The sequence below is a fragment of the Scleropages formosus genome, chromosome 12 (assembly GCF_900964775.1).
Source record: "Scleropages formosus chromosome 12, fSclFor1.1, whole genome shotgun sequence".
Lineage (NCBI taxonomy): Eukaryota > Metazoa > Chordata > Actinopteri > Osteoglossiformes > Osteoglossidae > Scleropages > Scleropages formosus.
Window position 1 is genome coordinate 24,049,523 of NC_041817.1, and position 25,473 is coordinate 24,074,995.

A 25,473-nucleotide genomic window follows, 5' to 3' on the forward strand; every position below is an offset into this window, starting at 1 on the left:
CCGCAGCTCGGCCACACGGTAGCGGTGTCCAGTAGCGCGTCCCTAAAAATGTCACCTCTGTCCAGTAGATGGCAGTCTCATCAAGGGCACATGGCGGCGGCGTCCACGGAAGGGCTGTGAGACTGCGTCACGGGCGAGGGCAGCGTCTGACGGATGTGCTCTAGGAATTGAAAATCCTCCAGCCCTGAAGTCCCACGATGATATTTATATAAATGTTGCCCTTTACTGTAGGTGGGTCACGAACCCCTTTAATAATCCGAAGGAGGCTAAGGACGGATAATGGAAAACCGTCCATAAATAAATTGAGAAAATTTTGCACTGAATTTATTTCACTGGCAATTGATTAGCTTCACATGGAATTATAATATGGATAGTAATATCACTGTAAAAGTTTTATTTAAACCTTATTTTAAATTTTATTCAGTCAAGGATCCCATGGACCCCAGGTTAAGAATCTGTGTTTTAGACACTGAAAAAGTGAGAAATGGTTCCTGTAGTGGTCTGAAATCTGGCGATTTACACATTGCTTCCACGGCGCCCGATGGTAGATCCAAGCCGCAGGTACGAGGGTACGCGATGCTGTGGGGGGGCGAATCGTCATTGTCACACATCTACTGTAAATTTCATTTAAATATCCCCTCACCGAAATACAGTAATTTTCCATTCTGTTGTGATTTTCATCAGAAAGGGGGGAAAAAAGTCTGAAATGTTGCTGCTTACATCTTCGTTCGTTTCCACACACACCTGTGACATGGCCTCATGGGAAATAGGGCCTCTTGTCCTTTTTAATTCGTACAGTTAATGAGTGTTTTTTGCAAGACACTGATCTCGATTTCTCAGTTTTATTAGTCTGTCGCAGCCCAAATGCAACATTATGGATGGTTTATTCACATAATGATGAAAATTGAACCATGAGAGAACATCAAGACATTTTCATTCACGACGACGATGATTAAAATTAAACAGATGATGACAAATGCGGTATAAAATAATGGGCTTTAAATACTTTCCAATTAATGTATTTTATTTTTTGTGGTTACAGTTGTTAGAGTTCACTTGTTTAGGATACAAAATAGAGACAAATATTTCTTCGGCACTTTTTAAATATAATAGAGCTGGAAAGACCAACAAGGATAAATACTGTATATTCTTCTTCATTTAATTTATATTTAAATATAAATGTCACATTTTGTTTACAAACATTTGTCTTTTAGAACTCTTCATTATTGTTTGTAATTATTAATAATTTATTCAGATTTCTAAATTCAAAATGACATTTAAATACCTCCTAAAATTGATAAAACTGCTTTGAAAAAGCTGATACATTTATTTTATTCTAATATATCCATAATTTTCACTCTGGCACTATTTACAAGTTAAATGACAGAAAAAATATATATCTGAAGTATAGATTAAACTTCACACAATCAAAGCTTTTATGCAGATCTGTCTACATTCACAGTCATTAATATCTCATTCAAGACTCTGAAAAAGTAATAAAACCACTTCCGTTCTGCCACTTAATGCACGGGAGAAGTGAGAAGAAAGGAGAAGTCACAGAGGTCATCGACGGTTCAAACACTGGATGGCGAACAAGAAAGCAACACGACTGACGATCACTGGCACGTTCGTGACACACGAAGGGGAAATATGGCTCTTCTCCTCACAAAACACCTGTAGGCAGGAGAAAAGATACACGTCGCTCTCCCTGCTCTACCCTTCTTTGTCGAGGAAAAAAACTCGAGTGCGCAACGGCACTCGGTTTCTAGGACGTTCCGCCGCGCGTGCGGCACACCGAGCTCGCTGACACCGAGAACCCCGCGAGGAGCTCCGCCCACTCCGACAGGGAGGCCACGGCGAACGGCGCACGGCCTCGGGCCAACGGACAGTGGAATGGTCCTGCATAGCGCACGGAAAAGAAGGAACGGAAGCAGTAAACCGTGGGGGTTGGGGGGGTGAGGGAAAAGACGCCGGCCCCGAGAAAGACTCGCCGTGATCTTTTCCGAACCCGAGTCACTCTCAGTCCCTTCAAATGTCAATGAGATCATCGCCGCTCTCGTCGCTCTCCACCGTCAGCTGACGCGTCCACCATTTCTTGATCTCGGAACCCGAGGACACCTCGTCGCTCGCCGGGTTCATCTTGGGCGCCACCGACTTCACGCTGCTTCGACCTCCAAACCGCAAGTTGACAGAAGAAACAGAGTGACTTATAGACTTAGGTGCTGAAAAGTCATTGACAGAGAGGCGTTAATGGAGACGCGCCGATCGGCGACGCCGCGGAAGACGCGAAAGCTCCACGTTCGATAGACAGGCTCGCTTTGCCATTCCCACGCCTTGGGGGGGGGGGGCGCTATTCGCTCGCGATGGAGCGCAAGTTGACCATGTCGATGGATGCTGCCTTGGCGAACTTGTTAATCGATACAATGAATAAGTGGGCGATATGATAGTGGCAAAGTTACCGTTTATTGATATGCGGAAGTGCAGAGCTCTTTGAGATGTTTAAAAAAAAATTAGAAAGATGAATATCACACACATTCGTTACACAGAAAAAACAATGGCTTGTTAGTCGACCTTACAAGCCTATAAATAAAAATTCTAAAACAGTTTTAAAATTTCTCAAGCAATGTTAATTCTTGTTTATGAGCTGTTTATTTCACGTGCAAACAGAAAAATTTGACTGAAAAGACAGTTTACCACAGTACACTGGCTCGTCATATGACGAACAGTAGTTACACATTTTTTTAAAACTCTAACACTTTATTCAGTTTATCTTCAATTGCAGTTTTTTCACTAAATCCATTTTCTAAAACTGCTGATCCTCACGGGAGGAAACCGCAACCTGTGTTGACGTTGCCAGCCAATAGGTGTCAGTAAAGAGCGCGCCATCAGAATTGGAATGCAACACCGATCTAATTCAACTCAGCCAACAATCCCCACTGAACTGAGATTGTGGAGATAAAATATGTTCATTTTCAGTAATTTTAATTGTTTTAATTGAGATGTACGCCGCTTTGAGGAAAAACGTCTGCTAGATGAATAAATTTAATTTTAACGTAGCTAGGTTCTAAAATATTGGACGTAATTGTAACTACATTGTCTACATTAAAATTAAAATGAAAAATAATTTGTAACCTTTTTCATCACGTCCAATATTTTTACATAACCTCCCCCATAAATGAACTGAGGGTCCACCTGTGCTATTCAGCTTTTATTCATTGCGACTTAGTGGGAAAAGTGACTTATTAAGGAAACAAAAAATTAATCATACCTCCCAGTTTCATTCGTAAGCTGAAGAGCCAGTGTCCTTCTGGAACTAAGAAGGGGATAGGGTGGTAACTGACCTGCCGGCAGTCGCCACTGTCCCAGCTTCCTTTGGGGTTTGCTCATGTCCCCAGAGTCCTGCCGATAACTGCCCCGGTCGGACAGCGTGGGGCTCAGGAGCTGCTGCAGGCTGCTCATCTGCCGGGGCAATAAGGGGGAGGTCAAGGGCGCAGGGTCACCCTACCACTCATAAGGAGAGTGAGGTTTCCTAGGTGTCCTGCAGTGCACTCTCGCACAAACAACATAGTGTAAATGCACAGCTGGATTTCACACGAAGGGGTTGCGGCAAACCGGAGGGGGAGGGGACACACCCAGGCTGGGGCACCAGTCCATCGCAAGGCACCCCAAGCAGGACTTGAACCCCAGACCTGCCAGAGAGCAGGACCCAGCCAAACCCGCTGCACCACCACAGGTAGCAGTTTTCTAACAGCTGTAGGTGGAGAGTGGGGTTCACCTCAGGCTGGGAGGGGTTCTCCTGGCTGTTGGCATTGACGTCCTCGCTGGGCACCGTCGTCTCGATGCTCGGGGGGTTTAGGAAGCGGCTGAGCTCCTGCTGCTGACTCACCCTCAGACTGTGGATGATGCTGCATGACTGCTGCTGTTTCTGGGGGGAGACGAGAGGACGGATCGCCACCGCGAGCCGCGCAGCACCACAGGATGAGAGGACGCTGTGGCCGCTGCTGGCTGATTAGTTACGATAAAGGGAACAATAGCAAGGTCCCGTTGGGTCCTGAGCTAGCAACCTTCTGGTCACAAGGCTGTATCCTTAAATGTTACATTCCATGGTGTTCTAGAGGCCTAAATGGAGACCAGTTACGCAGAGGTTGAATACTAGGCTGGAAGTCTTTATTATTAGTATTATTATTATTAAGCCTTTCTCCAATGTGACTGACTTTTGTATGCTAAGATACATAAAATGAATTACCCATTTATACAGCAGGGTAATTTTTACTGCATCAATTCAGGGTAAGTACCTTGACCAAGGGGACTACGACTAAGAGTGGAACTAGAATCCAGGCCTTTAACCACTGCGCCCCCTGCTGCCGTCTTACAGCTCACAGCCACATATGACAGGAAATTAAATCTGCACTGTTTAACACTGAACATGTACCACTGTAGAGTATTCCATTAATCATCACTAAATGGGTCCAGCGGTTATGAACCAATACCATCATTTTAAATAATAAATCCACGCACTCATTGTGTTGCAGTGTGTTGTGCTGAGCTAAAGTTAGCTGAACTAACAAAGGGCTCATTTTGTCAGCGGAAACGTCAGCGGCTTCATATCCTTAGCGCGTCAAGAGTGGACGCTCCCGTGCGGGATCCTGCGCACCCAGCGTGTCGGCGAGACCCGCTTGCGCAGCGCCCGGGGAGACCATCGGAGAAACGGGAGCCGCACGGCGTGCGTGCGGCGTGTGTAAGAGAATGTGTCCGGGGAGCAGTTTGGGAAATTCTCCACCCGCAGCTTCACGGCACTGCGGAGAAGGTTCGTGTTCCAAGATCGGAGATGGCGCGGCCCGAGGCGCGTTGGCTGCACACTCACGGCCCGGATGCGCTTCAGACACTTCTTGAGCCACATGCGGATGGTCTGCTTGGCCACCTCCTCCTCGATGGTGTACTCGAGCTGCTCCCTGGCCAGAAGCTCCTCCAGCTGGAGACTCTTCCTGATGTCCACCGAGCGGTACGACAGCATGCTGCGGGGAGCGGCACGGGGGGCGTGTGGGGTGAACGTTGCGGTCAGATGTTCCCACAAATCAGAAACATTATTACCATTCGTGTCGATGGTAAAAACTGTACGTGTCCCTCAGCCCCAAAAGCGACACCCATCTGTGCTACAATATCCCCAAATCCCATTAAAATAGAAACAGTAACTTTGACAGTTATTTACATATTAAATAAAATTCCCCGTGAAGCCGAATTTTTACAGCTTGAGCGGACAAAGCAAGGGGTGTTATCATAGCGCTATGGGAATTCTGTGTAAACCCAGCTCTGAAAATGGGTAAATCAGTGTAATTTACATCAGCTAAATGAATGGATGGATGAATGAATGAATGAATGAATGTCAATGTAAATGGGTGACGACACTGAGAAACAGAGTAAATTCCCGCAGTTTTAATGCTTTCTAATGAGCTAAAGGTGAACAGCAAAGAACCACAGCAATTTTGCTGATCAACGTGAAGTCACGATTAGTTTCTAGATCTTTCATCCGGCCCGCCATCCTGCGAGTGGAGCGACAGCGCGCCGCGGCCCACCTGCTGCTCACCTCAGCACGTCGTGGAAGGTGACGTCCCCCCCGTTGTGCAGGCGCTCCATCTCGTAGCACATGTGCTTGAAGAGCAGCTTGTCCTTGTCCAGGTCCACCTCGAGGCGACCGCGCAGCAGCCGCAGGAGGAACTTGACCCGCGAGGTGGGGATGACGCCCTGTGGGGAAAGGAGCACCCCGCACGTTTCGCACGGCCCCCTGATCTGTGCGCCCCCCCCCGCCCAACCGAGGGGTGAGTCTCCCAGCCAATGTTGACCCCTGTCGCTCCGCAGGGGGTGGTTTAACAGCAGAGGGGTATTATAAGGCGAACACAGTGAACCTTGCAACAGCTGGACACCGGCTGGGGGACACAGCGCAGCTGATACTCTTCCTCTGAACCAGTCAACAGCGATCCAAAGTGCACTTTTACAAGTGAAAAAGAGTCTTACTTTCCCACGCGGTGGCGCAGCGTGTTTGGCCTGTGCCTGTTCTCTGGTGGGTCTGGGGTTCGAGTCCTGCTTGGGGTGCCTTGCGATGGTCTGGTGTCCCGTCCCGGGTGCGTCCCCTCCCCCTCTAGGCCCGCACCCTGTGTTGCCGGGTTAGGCTCTGGTTTGCTCGGGACGTGTGTGTATGTGTGTGTTTTCCCACCTGGGACGGGACATTTATCTCCCACTTTTCTATTAAGTGACTTGCACTGTGAAGCTAGTTACAATTATTTACCCATTTGTACGGCTGGGTAATTTTTACTGGAGCAATTTAGGGTAAGTACTTTGCTCAGAGGCACTACAGCAGGTGGGATTCAAACCCGCGACCTTTGGATACAAAAGCAGCACCTCTAAACACTACACTATGAGCCCCACCCCATACACTCCTCTACTGGGTATTCATTCGAGTGAACCAACAGGCCTGGCGGGGTAAATGAGGTAAATGTCGGTTGAATTACCTTGACCGAGACGATGCGCTCTAAACTACTCTAATGCCAAACCGTGCGATCGCAGGAGAGCCCGAAGACTGAAGCTTTCTCAGGAAATACCTAGAAATTCTGCAATGATGCTTCCCAAATGTAATTTTGAACTTTCAGTCGCACTAAATTTCTCTGTTAAACGTTCACTTTTTAAAATGTTCTCCTTTGAAGGCCCTAAAACTGCACCAACGGGGAAATTCGGCACCAAGTTCCACCCCTCCGTGTTCGTGCCCCGTGTACCGCTTCCGCAGATCCGGCACGTAGCGCCGACACCGACCTCTCTCTTGTCATCCACCATGTTCCAAATGATCTGGAAGTGGCGCAGGTCGTTGTAGCTCAGCAGCTGGTCCTCCTCGGTCGAATAGAAGAGCGAGAAATTCTCCACGATAATAGCTATGAGAAAAAGACGGAAGGGCCTCTTACAAAAAGTGAGATTTAATAAGCAGTAAAAATGGTCTTTAAGCTCATTCTGATTCTTCTTCCAAAGTCATAATGTGTGTAAATGGTCAACCTGTGTGACAGAACCTCTGAGTACGAGCAGAACAGGTAGCGGTGCGGCGACCTTTAGGCAGGCGGTTGTACGATGGAAAAGGTCGCTGTGTTCTATTGAACATTTCGGTGGCTCTCAAACAGATGAGCTGTGTGTGTGTGTGTGTGTGTGCGCGTGTGTGGGACGTACCCACGAGCAGGTTGAGCATGATGTAGGCGATGATGACGTAGAAGGAGCAGAAGTAGATGAGGGCTCCCACGTAGTTGCCGCAGTCCGTCTCCCAGTATCGGCGTTTGTCGGGCGTGCAGAAGGGCGGCTGCACCTGGGGCCGGAGCAGCGCGGCACCGCGGTCACACAACGGCACAGTAAAGGACGGTGCGCTCGATGCGGATTTAACGCAACGGATCGGCGCGGCTGCGACGTGAACGCTTTTGGACGGATGTACCGCGCTGCGGATGCTGATGTGCGGGAAGAAAGAGCGGGACGGGGCATCTTCCAAACGGACGTGCGGCGGGAGGCATTCCCTGCGGAACGCAGATCTCGGACATGCGCGCGCACACACGGAATAACTGTCGGGCACAGCCCTTACCATGCAGTCGTGCATGATCTTATTCCAATCCTCCCCGGTGACGATGCGGAAGAGCACCATGATGGCCTTGCCCGCGGTGGAGAAGTTGGCGTGCCTGATATTGAGATACACATAGACACACATGCACAAAAAAAGAAAGCATTCACACGGTGCGACAGCCCGAGGTTCCCTTCTTCAACGGAAAAGGCGACGTGAAAATGAAAACACGCCATTTTATATCGAGAGCAGAAATTCAATTTGACGATAACACCCCCTTCCTCGGGTGCCACACGTCTCTCTTACCAGGGAATCTGACGGCCTCCCGCAGCTCCGGCTACAACGGCGCTACAAATCTCACGTTCTGCGTCGCGGCTCATCCCGTCACGCCGCCCCCCATCGCTTCGCCATCCCTCGAGCTTCCCTCTCCACCACCCCCCCCCACGCCAGTTCCCCACGGAGGGCCGACCTGTTGATGTTCTCCCCGTACTTGACGGTTCCGAAGAGGACGACACCCGCGAACGCGTAGCACAGCAGCAGCAGGAACATTCCCACGATGATGAAGAAGCTCTTGTACATGCTGACAACCACGGTGAGGAGCAGCATCTTCAGTGTCACCTGTGGTGGTGGGGGGGGGTCGGATAGAGGACATGTTGCTAGGAAGCCCTTCGGAAAGGTGCTCATCACTCACACCTGATACAAGGCGCCCAGTCACAAGGGATCTGCTCAGAGTAACATTCTGTATGGTAATAGTCACTCTGTAAACTACTGTATCGTAACAGTGTAGCACACTGCGCTACACTGTAACTATCATCATACACCAGCTCCTCAACTCCCACATATTTGTCCAGAATTGGTTTTGTTTGTGACTCTGAATTGAATTTAGTAAATCTCAGTCAATACATTAATTTAGTTAGCAGATGCTTATCTCCAAAGCAACTTCCAATGAACTCTATATAGTGTTATGAGCCCACACACCTTATTCACCGCAGTGACTTACACTGCTAGATACACTACTTACACTGGGTCACTCATCCATGCATCAGTGGAACACACACTCTCTCTCTCTGTCACTCACACACTATGGGGTAACCTGAACAGCATATCTTTGGACTGTGGGAGGAAACCCACGCAAACATGGGAAGAACATGCAAACTCCACACAGACTGAGTGGGGATCATACCCACGTCCTCTCACACCACTCAGGCGCTGTGAAACAGCGGCGCTACTTGCTGTGCCACCTGGGGGTGGCATACACATCCTACAAGTGTAGGGCCTATGCATTTAATTGTCGTTTAAAATAAGATGAATGTAGCTTCTTTCAGGCCCTTGGCTGGCGATCACCACTTCATTGCCTTTGCTTGGTTACTTACGTGTTTCCCACAAATGGTAAAGAACCTGAACACTATGACACAGGTGCCCATCATGTAGGTGTAAGCATTCTGGGGGAAAAAAGCAAATAAAAAATGATTACGTTCCAAAATGTTTAAATCTGCATTTTAGGTTTAACATTTTACAAACCGGACATCGAGAGAATCCGCAGAACATTAAACATCCCTTGAAACCAGCAAGAGGTGGACTCACCAGCAAGGCAAAGTGAAGAATAATCCATATGACCCCCAGGGAGGTAACCAGAAGGTCATAACGGTTCCTTCTGCTCTGCCAATAACCGGATGGGGACATGGCGATCAGCTTCATTGTGACCTGCCACCACAAGAAAGCATCATATTCGTATTAATATTCATAAGATTTGCTTTGTTCTATCCTCACCGTAAGACTAACCATACTGCCACTCACATGTGAAGAAGAATGAAAAAAATTACCCTTTTTTAACAAACAGGCAAATTGTGAACATTTCTGTAACCATATTAGCAAAGTCTCATCCTGTCCGCAGGGCGGCTACGTCGTCACGCTTCGTGAAATACCCCGCTTGTCTGGTTTGGTGTCGGCACGCTGCCTCGAGTCACGGAGCTTCCCCTTTCCTGAAAGGCGAACGATGGCGGTGACGATTCTCCCCAGGCGTACCTCCAACACGAAGATGAAGGTGAAGACCACGGACATGGTTGCCAAGGGAAAAGTGACCGGGTGACCGACGTCCCACTGGAAGCACACGCACACACAGACGCACACATAGAGAGCACGCTCGAAATTCGACCCAAATAGCCGCTTCGCGTTCTCGGCGAATTCCGACGGGAGGTACGTATCCTTCGGCTTCCGCGGTTACGGAAGGGTCACCTGCGCGGGTGTGTTGCCGTACCTTGACCGAGAGCAGCACAGACTGCGCCAGCACCAGCACGGCGATGCCCCGCTTGAAGAAAGGATGCTGTGTGATGTCGTACATTTTGGCTCGGAACCCGCCGTTCTCTGCAGAGAAACGAAAGCAGGTGACTTCAAACCTTCACCCCCGACTCCAGCGATGACTGAATACCTGTAAAACCGCTCCTTGTCACCAGCAGCCTGAGGAAATAACGTAAAATGTTACCGGCGTCCCTCGAGCGCGATGCCGATTTGATATTTTGTCATAATGTTTGGTCTGTGATCCCTCCTAAGGCCTTTTCTGAACAAAACACAATGAACGAAGCGGATATAGTTGTGTTTTACACTGCTTTTACGCTGCCTGCTGGCGAAGAATATGAATATTACCGCATTCCTTAGGGAAAGGTGTCCGAGAATGGTAATATTCATATTGTAAAAGGGTAAATCATTGTAAGTAGTTTAGTGTACACTCTAGTTTTTGGTTTGTACGCTAGAATACATACAATAATTTACCCACTTATACAGCTGGGTAATTCGTACTGTATTCATTCAGGGGTCAAAGGCACTGCAGTAGGAGGGGGGATTTGAACCCAGCGCCTTCACATTGCAAGGGGATGTTGCTAAACACTATGCTACCTGCAGCACTTTTTGCAAGGTAAGTCCACTCGGCAAAGTAAAGATCCTCTTCTGCTCAGCAGCCTGAACGAACTCATGAACCACATGACCACAGAACCAGGGTTCACCGTTAAAAGTCACTGGGTTTACAAACCATCCGTCGCTGACCGCAGCCCTGGGGGTAGATCTCCACTGCACGTCCCAAGGGTGTAGTGAGGGTGTAGACTGATGGACCACCTTCCCCGTTTAAGGTATGATGGTACGCTCACAAAGCCTTTGAGCTTTCTATGTATCGCTCAGCATGATGCTGGAGGGCCCTGCGATGGACAATCCCGTTGACCCCTTTTGGATGACTTTCCCACCGCGACCAGCGATCAGATCAATGATCAGATCAACGATCAATGTGATGACGATCCCCATGGAAGCCTCCTCCGATTTACCACATTTTCAACATGACATGTTTACGTTTAAAGGGACTCCGACGTGTCCCTGTATAACAGCACCGCACTTTCCCACCTGGGTTACTTTCCAAGAGCTTGGTGAATCCTCAGCAGTCACTTATGTTCTGAACACGTTCACTAACGTCGTGCCCCAAAAGTGGCAAGGGACACACACACACACACGGCTCCTACCGCGACTTCAATGCACTGCGCTGCGAGACTAGAGCTCGCGTCTCCTGCCTGTTGATCAGCGGACACAGTGTCGGGAAGCACAGCTGGAACCACAGTTCAGGCTCAGTCCAGCAGGGAAATACTGTACTTGTTGAAATAAACGAGCTTGCGCCACAAAAAAAAAATCTACAGTGCGTTTGGCGACACGGAATTAATGAAGTCAGAGAGTATGTATAGTTGTACAGGCTGCTGGGGATTTGAAGAGTAAACAGTTGGCTAGAGGCTCCAAGCATCATCCTGTGGATACATTTCAAAGAAAGGCAACAGAAAAAAGATCACCGGTCCTGTCAAAAGAACTGTGCACAAAATGTGGCTGCCTCTAAATAAGAAAAATAAATAAAAAGTATGAGGAAATGACGGATATTCACATCTCTCGGTGACCTCAGCATCCCCTCAATTCCTTCTCCTGTGCCTTTTCTTATTCCCATTCCCACCGGGGTTCGAGTTTCCCTATCCCAAGGGTCCATCTAATAGTTTCTAATTTTCACATCATGCTTCACAGGAATATGGGTCACTGCTAAATCTATACACCGGGGATGTTCAAATACCCGAAGGCGGCCCATTGATGAGCGGAACGTCTGTCTTCCAATTAATGATGCCGGCGTTCCCAGTCAATGAGGGAGCGCGAGAAACACCATGGGAACCTCAGTACTGCATATGTGGAACCCTTTAACAGTTTCTCTCTTCAGTCCTTGAGCTCAGTCCAGACAGGCAGCTGAGATCCTGCAAACATCTGCAAGTTAGTGACCACTTGAGCTTTGCTGTCTCATCCCCAAACACTTGGGCCGAGGGTGTTGGCGGAGGAGGAATAATTGATTAGGACTAAATTCGGCTCTATAAGCGCTTTAGCGCTAAATGACCGCTTTGGTGGGTCAGAGGAGGCCTCATTAACGGTGAGGAGGAAGAGGGTCTGGCGCTCATCCCTGTTGTGGAAATCAAACGTCTAATTCGTACGTTCAACAACAAACTAGAGCTTCACGGTGTTGTTTTGTACTTGTGGTTTGGCCAGTGGCATCTCAGCTGTCTGCTCAGGCCTCAAGGTGCCTCAAGGTGCCTCAAGGTGCCTCAAGGTGCCCTGGGGAGCATGCTGGGAAGCTCCTTTAGGGATGTGGGAGGGCTTTGCTCACCTGGACGCGGGGGCAGGTGCAGCGGCTGGGCAATCTTCAGACGGCTTTTCAGGTCCTCCCACCTCCGCTGGTCCACAGTCAGGAGGGCGGTACCCTGAGGTGTAAGAGATCCAGGTCATGACATTGGACCATGAGCCACTGATTCACCGTCATCAAATCCACACAACTATTCCCACCAAAACAAGCAAAATGCTTCGCTATTTCAGCATAATATTGAACACAGTGAAGGACGACTATGGCTGCGGTGATCGTGGAAAGAGACAATTGCTCCAGCCTCTATTAGATATGTGTGGAGCATCTGGGCTCAAAGGCTTTTACAGCAGATCCACATGATGAGCACAAGTGAAAAAAAGTCTTTCATAACCTCTTATGATTCACCTGCTCTCTCGTACCTTGTTTTCGTTGAAGTTGGCAATAACAACACCGACGAACAAGGTGAGGCCAATCATGCAGCCCAGGAAGACAAACACATGGATGTAGATGCCATGGATCTGTGGGCAGGAGCAGCATAGGTCAACAGTAATATCGCAACGACCGCTCCAATTCAAGTTATGGCGAGGCGGTTAAGGCACCAAACCCAGGACACAGAACATTGTGAGGAGATGTAACATTTAAGGAGATGTTCTGCTGCGGAGCTCCGTAATGCGGAGCAACGTGAAGGTCAGCTAGAAAGAGGTTGGGATTACCGGGCCCACGCGGTGGATGATGACGTCTCGAACCTCCACCCAGCCTTTCAGCGAGAGCACCTCGAAGAGAGCCAACATCGCATTGCCCACGTTGTCGAAGTTGAAGTTGCGGGGGTTCGCCCTGTGAGGGGATGGTAAAAAAACGGACGCATCCTCAGTGGAAAACGATCAGACAATTCAAAACATATTCACGGCAAGTACAAGATGGGACTCGGGGCCAGCAGGCGGCGCAGCGGTAGGTACCTTACATTATTCATTTAGCTGACACGTTTCTTCAAAGCCAGTAAAAACAATTTACCTATTTATACAGCTGGGTAATTTTTACTGCAGCAACTTAAGATAAGTACAGAAGGCTCTCGAATTACAGGAGAGTCGCATATTTCAAATTTTGTGTACTTTAAACAATGTTCCCTGTTGATTTATTTGTATTGCAATGTTGCAATGCACCTGGACACATCACCACTGGTGCAACACGAGGTCGTGTTTCGGTTCTTTCAACATCAGGCACTCCCACCCAGAAAAAACGTGAATGCTGCGCTATTAAATATAATAAAAGGGTAAAATAACACTGTTGTGTTAAGAATTAGCTTCTGGTGGACTGATGTTGAAACGATGTAACTGTGCAATTTGCGTTACTTTAACTCACACCACGTAATTTAAATAAAAATGTAGCTGAGGGTGTATGTCGCTTTCTTAAAACCCTGGCAGCACGTAACAGAGCGTAGAGTGACTGCGTTGGGATTCGAAGGTTGCCAGCTTGAGTCCCACTTACTGCTGTAGTGCCCTTGAGTAAGGTAGTTACCCCAAATCGTTCCATTAAAACAACTCAGCTGTATAAATGAGTAAACAGTTGTAGGTACCTACTGCCGTAAGCTGCTTTTGAGAAAAGCATCATAGTTAAATGTAAAACCGGGTAGTTTAAACACAACCCAACAGTTCAATGCTCGGCGGTATATGGGATTTGAACCTGCAGCAGCTGTGATCACTACAATCCCTGCTTAACATCATAAACTAGTCCCCAGAAAACGCTCACATGGATAAATATTATCTACATATTGCGTCTGTGGAAAGCAGTGCACTGTTATTTACCTGCTCAAGAACCAGGAACGTAGTGTGATGCATTCAGATTTACCTCATTCATTCTTAAGGGCCTGATGATCGCCGAATCACTGTCTTTTATTATCACAATGGGGCAAAGAAGTAAAGAATCTCGCAGGGGCCTTTTAGTGATACGAAAGTGACAGAACAGGAGGTTTACAGCACTTCCTGTGCCTTCGAGACATGGGGCTACCAGCGTCCCACGTGCCGGACACTGCCTGATCAAACGCTTCGGCGTCTCCTCTCGCCTGCTGTCGGAGACGAAGGGGCGCCCGAGAGAGGCCCTAGAGCGGAGCCGCCCGCGCGATTCCCGAGGTGCGCGAGGGATGCCGGCGCCCGGTAATAACAAACACGTCGGAGTCCCTGTCAGGCCGCCTGTGCAAGATGAGAAAGCAGATCGACGCGGCGGCTCCCCGCTGTCATCCGTCGAGCTCATTATTTTTCCGACGGAGCCGAAGCGGCGTCCGGGGAACCCGCCGTCTCGCTTACGAGCAAAGCCATTGATAAAAAATTATAGTCTTTTAAAGGGGCAGCGTATCCGTCAGACTGACAGGAACTGTCATAAATGAGACATTACTTATGGGAGTGTTCGGAAGAGCGTTTTACTGTCCGCATAAAATCCACCCAGCGGTCGGACGGACGCCCCCACCTCGTCGATGTCTCGCACGGAAACTCTTGAGGTGACCTTCAGAAACGGTTCACAAGCGAGCCTTCAAACATTTGGTGACTTCTAATTAATTCCCACGCTAAAGCTCAGAATGTGTTTGTCACGAAGAAGGACATGTTAATATAAAAAAAAAATTGCCGTAAAATTAGGAAAATTATCGCTACCTATGCAACACTTACCAGACCCGAGGCACCCAAAAGCCTGGTTTCTTCTCTCCGGCTTTTAGTTTCAAGTTCAGATTTTTTGAAACGCTGACGTTTATCCGGAATATTCCATGGCAGTCCTCCTACAACAAAATTGACAGCACGAACCCCATTTGGTACGAAAAGATACTGTCAGCTTTGCCGACGGCTGCTGACAGACAGACGCAGTCGGACAGGTTCTTACCCGCCGGCTGACGCGAGGGTCGTTGCACTTGGCGAGCTCTCCGGCAAACAGCTGAACGCCAAAGCAGGCGAAGACCAACATCAGCGTGAGGAGAAGGATCGAGACCTGGAGCACAAAAGCATTGGAAGACTTAGCCCAAGACGTTCAGCGAGAACTTCCCTCCCCAACGATTCAGACTGGGGAGGGAAGATTTCACACATCGTCTCACACAACCAGTACGAGCAGCTCTACAGCCAATGCCATGAAGGAACTCCTACCTCATTCAACAAGAAGTAAAAAACACTCCTGGCTCACTCGACAGGAAGTGAAGGGACTCCTGCCTCATTCAACAGGAAGTGAAAGGACTCCTGGCTCACTCTACAGGAAGTGAAGGGACTCCTGGCTCACTCGAGAGGAAGTGAGGGAACTCCTGCCTCATTCAACAGGAAGTGAAAGGACTCCTGGCTCACTTGACAGGAAGTGAAGGGACTCCTGCCTTATTCAACAGGAAGTGAAAGGACTCTTGGCTCACTCGAGAGGAAGTGAAGGGACTCTTGCCTCATTCAACAAGAAGTAAAAAACACTCCTGGCTCACTCGACAGGAAGTGAAGGGACTCCTGGCTCACTCGACAGGAAGTGAAGGGACTCCTGCCTCATTCAACAGGAAGTGAAAGGACTCTTGCCTCACTCGAGAGGAAGTGAAGGGATTCCTACCTCATTCAATAAGAAGCAAAAAAACCTCCTGCCTCACTCGACAGGAAGTGAAAGGACTCCTGCCTCATTCAACAAGAAGTAAAAAACACTCCTGCCTCACTCGACAGGAAGTGAAGGGACTCCTGGCTCACTCGACAGGAAGTGAAGGGACTCCTGCCTCACTCGACAGGAAGTGAAGGGACTCCTGCCTCACTCAACAGGAAGTGAAGGGACTCCTGCCTCACTCAATAGGAAGTGAAGGGACTCCTGGTTCACTCAACAGAAAGTGAAAGGCTCCTGCGTCACTCAACAGGAAGTGAAGGGACTCCTGCCTCACTCAACAGGAAGTGAAAGGCTCCTGTCTCACTCAGCAGGAAGTGAAGGGACTCTTGACTCACTCAACAGGAAGTGAAGGGACCCTTGCCTCATTCAACAGGATGTGAAAGAACCCATGATGTACAACTCAGTACCATAAAATCAATGGCCTCCAGCGGTCAGTTACAGGAAGCAAAAGATTACCGGAGTTCAGTCATCAGGAAGTGGAGGTATGAACTGGGGGTTATGAACCCTGAGATTCAGGTGGAAGTTCACTCATCAGCACGAGAAGGGATTCAAGTTTCATTCATCAGGAGATGAAGACATGGCAACGGTTAGCGGTCTCCAGGGCTCACTCACCAGGAAGATCTCTTTGAAGCCCTTGAGCACCTCACGCACCACCTTCCTCATCTGCGGCACCAGCTTGAAGATGCGCAGCGGGCGCAGGCAACGCAGCATCATGAGCAGCTGAGCGCCCGACTCGGGCGGAACGTCCTTCGGCAACCAGCACAGGAAGATGAGACTCACCTGGAGAAATGGGTGTGGCCTCTTAAAGGGGAGGAGCCAAAATAGGAGTTGCTCTAAACCCTTATAATTCATTTCGCATTGCGGATGGATCTTAGGTATAATTAACCATGTCCTTGTACAGCATTATTAATTATTAACCATGCTCAAAAGGGGTGTAAAACAATACACCGAAACTTAAACTGAACGGAGATGAGCAAAAACAATTCATAAAAACAAGGAGGAAGCAGCTGCCTTCTGCAATAAAATGAAAGCACATTTATGAAACTGGATTCAATAACAGCAGCTTTTACATTTATGTGATGTAACCACATACTTATAGTCAACTCTGCCCAATTAAGAATGACATGAAAGTTTTCAAGTAATTTTGTTACACACTCTACACACACACTGAGGTAACAGGTACTCTCACATCCTTTAGGCAGAAATGCTCTTGGTTCTTACTAAGTAGATGAATATGTCCATAACTCCACCAAAGTCCCTGATGACTGCTGTCGGGGTGAAGAAGAGTCCGTCGGCCATGATCTTCAGGTTGAGCTCGATGCTCATGAAGATGACAAACACGTACTCGCCAATCTGCAAGGCGGCATTTTGCTCACACACGCGTCGTAAAAACAGCGAAAGCGCATCCCACTGAGACCAGACCACCGACATTACCCGTAATAACATTTCCATATTCATCACCAGCCTTGGCTCGCGGGAAAAGTGAGTCATGGTAAATTGGAGTAAATTGTTCCGGAAGGCGTCCTTCGCCTACCTGTAAGGTGGGGACCTGCATGACTCTAGTGAAGGGGGACTCGAACATCATGGAGATGCAGGAGCAGATGGTGACCACGATCATGACCCAGTCCAGGTACGTGACCAGGCCTAGCAGATCACTGCAGAGGACACACACTCACAGCTCATCCTGGGGCTCTTCTCAAGACCCCACCAATGTAAACAACCCGTAAATAACGTGTTCAGCTACGTACTACAGCTGATGGTATTTGGTGCTTTTCACTGCTCCTGTTACCGGGTCTGTTTTGGAGCTGGATGAACAAGAAGAAACAAACGAACGACGCTTTAGAATGTGTTCGGTGAAGGATCCACAGCTCAAGAGACAATGGAGGCGTGCAGAGCGCAGGCAGAGACTTACGCGTTGAAACGCGCTCGAACGATCACTCGGCAAAAATTTCGAAAGCGATGTTCTCGGCCCACGATGAAGAGCGGCTTATCGAAGTAGGGATGGTTCTCCCGCAGTTCTTCCTCCTGCACTTTCCTTTACAAAACACAACCACCTTGTGTCAAAGCACACAGAACAAGACATGGGTATCAGTATGGAACTAATAGTTCTCCAGTAAAACACTAGAGCACCCAGGAAGGGTTTGCAGCCACTGGCACTTGGACCCCCAGAGCTTTATTTTTCTCCCTTTTGTCAGTTAGGATTTTTTTTTTTGTTTTCCTCTCCTCGGTTGCCAGGTGGTTTATTCTAATAAGAAACAATTACTGTTTATCACACTCTGTAACACTGGATCCTTTGTGGTAACTTTGCTCTGTGTCAGTCCGACGGCACAATCGCTTTATAAAAATAAATTTAATTGATGTAAAACCATGGTAAAGTTAATCATAGAACATTTTTCTCTGAGATGTATGCTGCTTTGGAGAAAAGCCTATGCTAAATAAATAGATGTAAATGTAAATGTCAATGTACATACATGAAACAAATGACGTGGACTTCTGAGCAACAGAACCAAAACCAACGAACCTCTGAATGCCTCACGATGGCTTAATAAGTCTGAGCAAGAAAGTCAAATATTAAGCAATATTTATCCATTATTTTTACCCCCTATCATTGCTGCACAACTACCGCGATGAGTTGAAGTAGAATAACACACTAAACTCAAATTGATGTAAACATACTAAAATGTGCCCTTTGAAGACAAATTTATTCACTTAACTGATGCTTTTCTCCAAAGCGACTCGCACTGATTTATTTATTTACTATTTATTATTAATCAGTGCTCTTATCCCCAGGCAACTTTTTAACATAAGGAAGTTATGGCTTGAGGAAGGCATGCTATACTGAAATTTGCATGGCAATGTCCGTTATAAATATTTTTATTATTAACTCCTTTCTCTAAGGTGACATACAGTGTTAGATCTGTACATTACAGTACTTACAACGATTGCACTGATCAGGCCCATTTACACAGCTGGACAGTTTTTACTGGATCATTTCAGGGTAAGTACTGTATCTTGATCAAACGTACTATAGCAGGAGGAGGGATTCTAACCTGTATCCTCCACGTTTAGAGTCAGCTGCTCTAACGCATACATTACTTGCTTTACACTACACCCCTTAGTATGGTAGATATGCTGATTTTTCAGAGTAGAAAAGAGCCTTTTCTGTCACTGAGTGACGATCGAGTGGCTCCTAGAGTGGGCAGCATTGCAGGAGCAGTATGGAGCAGAACAGGCATGAATGGGGGTGCGAAGCCTCATACCTCTTCATCTCAGCCTGCTCCTTCTTCTCCTGGATCATCTTGATCTCGCTGTCCTCCCTCTGGGCGTTGCGGTATCGCACTGTGCTGGAGTGCTGCAGGAGGGAAAAGTGCATTACCAGGGTATGAGGTCCAGCCTTGCGACAGAGCTGCACACAGTGCTATGACCTTTAACCCCAGGATCGAGGGATGGCAGGACCTACAGATGGATGAGAAGCTATGTTTACGATCAATGTCTTCCAAAGTTATGTCTCTTTAGCACTATCTTATACACTTTCCATACGATCATTCGCGTAAATGTGTGTTAATCTGTTTATGAGCTTTATCAATTCACACTGAGCGCTGAAATGGCTGCGCTCACGTCCTGCGTCAGAGTCTCCAGTGATTTCCCTCGGCTGATCCTCTGGCTGGTGGACCCATGTCTCAGCGACCTGGGAGGGGGAGGAGTTGAGGGAGCATGGTGACCACACACAGTGCTGGTTGAAAGGATGGGAACCCTATAGGGATGGTCATTATTCTTGTATAGAATATTAAAGTAAACATAGAAAATGAATAAATGATTATGATTTACACCCTCTATTATTCTTACCTGCTTGGTTTAACCAATACAACTTGAGCTACACTTTTTTTGCACCTGCACTACTTCTGTGCTCCTAGCGGCGCTGTATTAAGCAGAGACCACGTGCAGGACACACACGAAGCGCAGACCGACCACACGCAGACGGAGACAGAGACCTGCGCTCCTGCCGGATGTGGTGCTGCACGCTCAGGATGGAGCGCTCCTTGGCCGGCTGGCCCTCGAAGGAGCCGCTCAGCATGCGCTGCCGGGTGCAAGCCCTGCGGAGGCACAGCACGGGAGTTACATGATCGGTGGCCGTGGTTTAGTCCTCGGGTTCTCCGGAGGAGGAGGCTGGAGGACGCAGAGTCACCTGGCTGACACGTGAGGCAGTGCGTCTCCCCGATGGAAGCCCTGCAGGCAGGGCAGCATTCTTTACACCTGGAGTGTGTGAATCTTACCGCAGAATTTTATTGATGGTTGTTTCCTTTTCCAGAAGATTCCTGGCACGAAAGCTGAATATCGATCTCCGAAGCTTTGGGAAGGGACACAAAGAGTGAAAGGTCAGTCTATGACCATGAGCAGACATCAGAGCAGCGTTTTAACCACGGTTTGCCTACCATAGCACTGAACCAAGGGGAATATGGGCAGCAGGTGGCGCAGTGGTTGGAGCCACCACCTTGCAACGGAAGCACCTGTGTTTAAGTCCCACCCCTGCTGTAGTACGTATCCTTGAGGAAGAAATTTCCTGGAATTGATAGAGTAAAACCTATGCTGCCATATAAATCACAGTAAGAAAGATAGGTTTGTACCATAAGCTGCTTTAGTGACTGACCCATGTATCATTTCAGGGTGAATACCTTCGTCAAGGACATTGCAGCAGGAGGTGGGTTTTGAACCCAGGGTCTTACCATTGCAAGCGTACACAGGTGATGGGACAGGAGCGAGAGGCGAGTACCCTGACCCAAAGAGCTGCGTTTGTGTCTAACTGTTCCTTGCTTTGCGGTCAAATCGCACTCTTACACTGTGAGTGCCGGGCGTTCTGGGCCCTGCGACACACTGTCACCCCAGCGTTCGTGTGCTCGAACCAGCTGCCAGCCCAGGCTGTGAGAAAATGGCCCAACCTGTGGGGCAAAGGGTCTGAGTGGGGCTGGGGTGGGGGAGATGGAGGAGGAAACGCGGGTTCCAGGTCACAGATGCTACAGCAGTCCCTTCAGAAGCCCTCTGGCCCCTTGGGGTCCCTGGCTCTGCCCCGCTTGTTCCTGTCAAAGGACGAGCGGCATCGGTCCAGAGCAAGAGGGACGGCACTTCTCCCGTACCCAGGCTCCAGTTCACGCACCAGACTTACTGCCTAACCCCGTGTTTTTACACCCACGATGGAGGCTTCAAGAGTCACCTGCCGATCGAACCCTGTCACTTTGGGAATGATTCCCAACCGCTGTGTCTGTGACCCTCTGTGACCCACCTGAAAGGGATCATCCACAGTCATTCTGTCCAAACGCTCAGCTGATGAGGATTTGGGAAAACCTATTTTTCCATCTATTTTTTACCATCCTACTATTACTGTTTATTTTACCTTAAACTCCACAACATGATAGTGTTTCAGGTACAAGCCCCACAGTACTCTGGAAGGGGCATGACACTTGTGCTTTGGGTCTGCTAACTGTGCATGGCAGCATCACTCTGTGTGTGTGTGTGTGTGTGTGTGTGTGTGTGTGCGCGCACAAGAGGAACAGTATGGTACAGGGTAAACACACCGGGTTCCATTCCGATCAATAATCCAGCTGCAGACATGGGCAATATTCATACACACCTCCTTATGGATTCCCAAATATCAGCACTCAGAGTACAGAAATGGTAAATCACACACACACACATTTGCTGAAGCTGCTTGTCCCAAGCGGGGTCGCAGTGAGCCGGAGCCTAACCCGGCAACACAGGGCGTAAGGCTGGGGGGGAGCAGACACACCCAGGATGTGACACCAGTCCGTCACAAGACACCCCAAGCAGGGCTCGAACCCCAGACCCCCCAGAGAGCAGGACCTGGCCAAGCCTGCTGTACCACCGCACCCCCCTTGGTAAATCATAGTACAGTAATTTTAAAACCAAGCTGTAAGACTGCAACATTTACAGCATTAACCCATTTAGTTAATGTTGTTGTCCAAAGTGACTAAACATCACTTACTATGATTTACCTATTAATACAGCTTTGTAATTTTTAACCAAGAAAATCAGGGTAAGCGCCACAATCAAGGGGACTACAGCAGGAAGCGGGATTTGAACCTGTAACCTTCAAACCCAAAGGCAGCAGCACTAACTACTATGTTTCATGCTCTTCCTGTTTAAAAGCCTATAATAATAATAATTATTATTCCTATTATTATTAATATTGATAATTATTTATTGTTGTTAATGGGAAATAACTGTGTCTTCTGCTACATGGTCAAGGAGAGAAAAGAACAAGACGTGTGGAGAGAGAATCGCGGTGGGGGATGGTCACTGGGACGGTCACTGGGGGGGGGGGGGGTGACCCATACCTTCTGATCCATGTACTTGTTGTCTTCGATGGCCGAGCGCTTGGAGTGGTCGCATGAGGAGGAGGAGGCTGACGGAAGCCTGCGGAACAGGCAGCTTGTGTCCTGCTGCTGTCGGTCGATGAACTGCTTCATGAAGCTCTCTCTGGACACACACACACACACACACACACACACCCAAGAGATGGTACCGGAAAAACCTGGAGCACTGAAACCAGTTGTGGTGGAAATGTTTCGACTGTCATTCCTAGTTCTACTTTGCTGACCTGTAACACTAATAAAGAACAACACAATGTAACAAAAATTTTAATATGTCAGTTTTTTTGCCTTCTAGAACCTTCCAGTGGCTGTAAAGTAGCAAACTAAAAGTGACACTCTAGAACTAGCGATATTTTTGCAGTCATAATCCACGCAAAAATTGACATAATAAAGAACTTTGACAAATTTAGTTACACCGTGTAATCGGAAGTTTGGTGTGTCGGCACCGTTCTGCGTGCACGAAACCCATCCGTGGGCCACGAACACCATGTGGAAAAGGCTCAGAGGGGAAAACAGGCGAGTTTAATCGTAGCGAGACCACCGGGGGGCAGTACGACATCGGCATACAGGAACAGATGAGGGAAATAACAATTTCAATAACTGGACGGGCCTCGCCGGGGAGGGGAGGGGCACGCCGTCCGTTTCCTGCCTGTCTCGTACCTGATCCTGGGCACGGTGAAGTCCGATGGCAGCTTGGAGATCTTCACCATCTGCGGCCGATTGGGGAATTTCTCGAAAATGCGCAGACGCAGCGGCAGTTTCTCCTTGGTGTCCGCGTTGGCCTCGCTCTGCTTCAGCTGGAGGGGGGATGGGGATGGAGGTGGGGGGGGTGGGGCAACAGCCATCAATTAGCAGGCCTTCGTTAACAAGAGCAGGAAAACAACATGAAAGGGGATCTCACTGAATTCCCAATTAGTGTGACCCTCGGGGGGGGGGGTAGGGTGGGTTGGGTTGGGTTGGCTAGGGTTGTACCAACGCTGTTGACCTCAGCTTATCATGTGACCTCAGACAAGGTCAACACTCTCATTATTTTCTAATTCTCTTTTTCATAATCACTTGTTTATCAACTTGCTTATTTATTATTTGTCAATAAAGTGTGTTTGCACCTGTGTGTTATATTAATGCTGCTGTGACCATGCAGAATTTGCCTTTGGATTGAATAAAGCTTCATTCATCCATTCATTCATTATTTTAGCACCATTAATAAACCTAGATTTTTACTGTAAATTACTGTCCGAGTAATTTAGTAAGGTAATTTGTGAAGAGGTTCAATCCCATCCTTTGACAGCTCCTGCTGACCTTGGGGTCACGACCAGCACCTCACCAGTGCCACTGAAATATTATCACACACGGCCTTAAATATGACCATAACTGCACTTGAAATGAAGGCAAACACCTGGTTTAAGCAGTAAACACACAGACCTGAGGCTTCACCGCACACATGTACTGTTTCATCTCTGTGCTCCAGAACACAATAATTACACCACCAGCAAAGGTGTAACAGATAAAAAGCAACATTTTTTTTTTTTTTTCCTAAAGCTTACCTTTATTCATTTAGCTGATGTTTTTCTCCAAAGCAACTTACAATGTTAAGGTTACAACTATTATCTCAGTTACAAGTTTACATTTATTTACCCATTTATACAGCTGGGTAATTTTTCTTACTGGAGCAATTTAATGTAAGTACCTTGCTGAACAGTACTACATTTTACATTTATTTATTTAGCAGATGCTTTTCTCCAAAGCAACTTCCAATGAACTCTATGTAGTGTTATCAGCCCACACACCTTATTTACCAGGGTAACATACAATGCTAGATACACTACTTACACTGGGTCACTCATCCATACATCAGTGGAACACACACTCTCTCTCTTACACACTATGAGGGAACCTGAACAGCATGTCTTTGGAGTGTGGGAGGAAACCAGAGCACCCAGAGGAAAGCCACACAGACATGGTGAGCACATACAAACTCCACACAGAGTGAGCAGGTATCAGACTCATGTCCTCTCTCACCACCAAGGTGCTGTGAGACAGCAGCACTACACACTGTTACCAGAGGTGGGGACTGAACCTACAACCTTTGGATCCAATGGCAGCAGCTCTAACCTATAGGCTACCAGTTGTCCCAACATTATAATTATTATATATATATATATATAATTCCAGACAGGTCACAACTGCGCAGCGGCAACACGCCGAGGTGAGCGTGCAGAAACAACTACCCGCAGAGGACGCCAGTAAGAGCTGCTGCACTAACACCGCCCTGAAGGTGGCAGCGACACACAGGGAGTCGAACCTCCTCCACGCCCACTCAGGGCCCCTATTTACATTTCATGCCGGAGATCCAGGGGCGGAAAACAAGAGGAAACCAGAAAGCAACAATGGCTGTTTATCTTCAAACGTGCCTGGCAGGAGGACACTCGGAGACACGTGTCGGCACGGGCGCGACACCGCGCACCGGACAAGCGCAACGCGGCTCAAATAAAGGGGGCCAATTATACTAATTTAATTACGCAAAGTATGAAAAGAAGCTTATTGAAATGCTCGGCTTGAAAATAGCGTCTGGGAGCGTGCAGATAAATGCGATGCGCTTGCGATCGGGGTGCGAGCGGCGTAGAGGGGCCTTCCGGAGGAGCCGCTTATCATGGGGAACATGCGGCACGGGCAGTGGTGTGTGTGTCTGTGCGTGCATGTGTGTGTGGGTGGGGGGGCGTCGCGCTTCCTTTCCTCTCCTCTGGATGTCCGGACCCCTCGCAGACAGGTCTGAGGGAGGGAGACTTGCTCTGGGGGTGAGGAGGAGGAAATGCTAATCGGTCCGTCGCCTCCTGCAGCGAGACGGTGCGATCGCACGGCACCATGGGTAAAACCGATGATGTTCCAGGACAATTCGGAAAATGTGGGTTAAGTGCGGGACGTGACTGTACGTGCAAGTCTTTTGTCTCTCCAGACAGGTGGGAAAATCATAGTCAGATTTTGAACACAAAACAGAGCATGTTCTGGCGGCCGAGTGCGAACGCAGAGGAGGAAGAACGCCTGCTCTCCAATCACAGCTCTTTGCTCACCCATGTGCACGTTTCATGTATTCTACACAAGTCCTCATGTGCTCCATTTTCCAGCTGAGGAGCCTTGTTGCCTGATGAGTCTCGACATCGTCCGTCCTCCTGAATTCCAGCAAAAAAAAAAAAGGCTGCCGATGAATTCCCAAGATTTTGAGGAAGCTGTCCAAGCCCCACCCCCAAACACGTGCTGTCATTTCA

At 48.3% G+C, this 25,473-nt stretch overlaps 1 protein-coding gene across 5 annotated transcripts in view; it reads right to left on the bottom strand.

The window, feature by feature from the left end:
* Nucleotides 1-2,028: 2,028 nt before the first annotated feature.
* The window catches only part of nalcn (sodium leak channel, non-selective), a 93,870-nt gene continuing 70,425 nt past the window's right edge, over nt 2,029-25,473 (bottom strand). For 3 of the 5 annotated variants that reach the window (XM_029256662.1, XM_029256665.1, XM_029256666.1), the window contains 29 exons: nt 22,871-23,007; nt 22,175-22,316; nt 20,099-20,172; nt 19,817-19,918; nt 19,416-19,512; nt 19,085-19,176; nt 17,737-17,859; nt 17,573-17,629; nt 17,359-17,479; nt 17,046-17,177; nt 16,437-16,604; nt 15,090-15,194; nt 14,882-14,988; nt 12,938-13,058; nt 12,644-12,742; nt 12,252-12,345; nt 9,840-9,946; nt 9,608-9,682; nt 9,167-9,286; nt 8,956-9,024; nt 8,052-8,200; nt 7,607-7,700; nt 7,207-7,339; nt 6,805-6,920; nt 5,585-5,742; nt 4,865-5,015; nt 3,776-3,925; nt 3,342-3,459; nt 2,029-2,171 (listed from right to left, as the gene is read on the bottom strand). In XM_029256662.1, coding sequence (XP_029112495.1) covers nt 2,029-2,171; nt 3,342-3,459; nt 3,776-3,925; nt 4,865-5,015; nt 5,585-5,742; nt 6,805-6,920; nt 7,207-7,339; nt 7,607-7,700; nt 8,052-8,200; nt 8,956-9,024; nt 9,167-9,286; nt 9,608-9,682; nt 9,840-9,946; nt 12,252-12,345; nt 12,644-12,742; nt 12,938-13,058; nt 14,882-14,988; nt 15,090-15,194; nt 16,437-16,604; nt 17,046-17,177; nt 17,359-17,479; nt 17,573-17,629; nt 17,737-17,859; nt 19,085-19,176; nt 19,416-19,512; nt 19,817-19,918; nt 20,099-20,172; nt 22,175-22,316; nt 22,871-23,007 — 3,354 coding nt within the window. The remainder of the gene's footprint in view (nt 2,172-3,341; nt 3,460-3,775; nt 3,926-4,864; nt 5,016-5,584; nt 5,743-6,804; nt 6,921-7,206; nt 7,340-7,606; nt 7,701-8,051; nt 8,201-8,955; nt 9,025-9,166; nt 9,287-9,607; nt 9,683-9,839; nt 9,947-12,251; nt 12,346-12,643; nt 12,743-12,937; nt 13,059-14,881; nt 14,989-15,089; nt 15,195-16,436; nt 16,605-17,045; nt 17,178-17,358; nt 17,480-17,572; nt 17,630-17,736; nt 17,860-19,084; nt 19,177-19,415; nt 19,513-19,816; nt 19,919-20,098; nt 20,173-22,174; nt 22,317-22,870; nt 23,008-25,473) is intronic. The other 2 variants (XM_029256664.1, XM_029256663.1) reach the window with 1 other exon arrangement.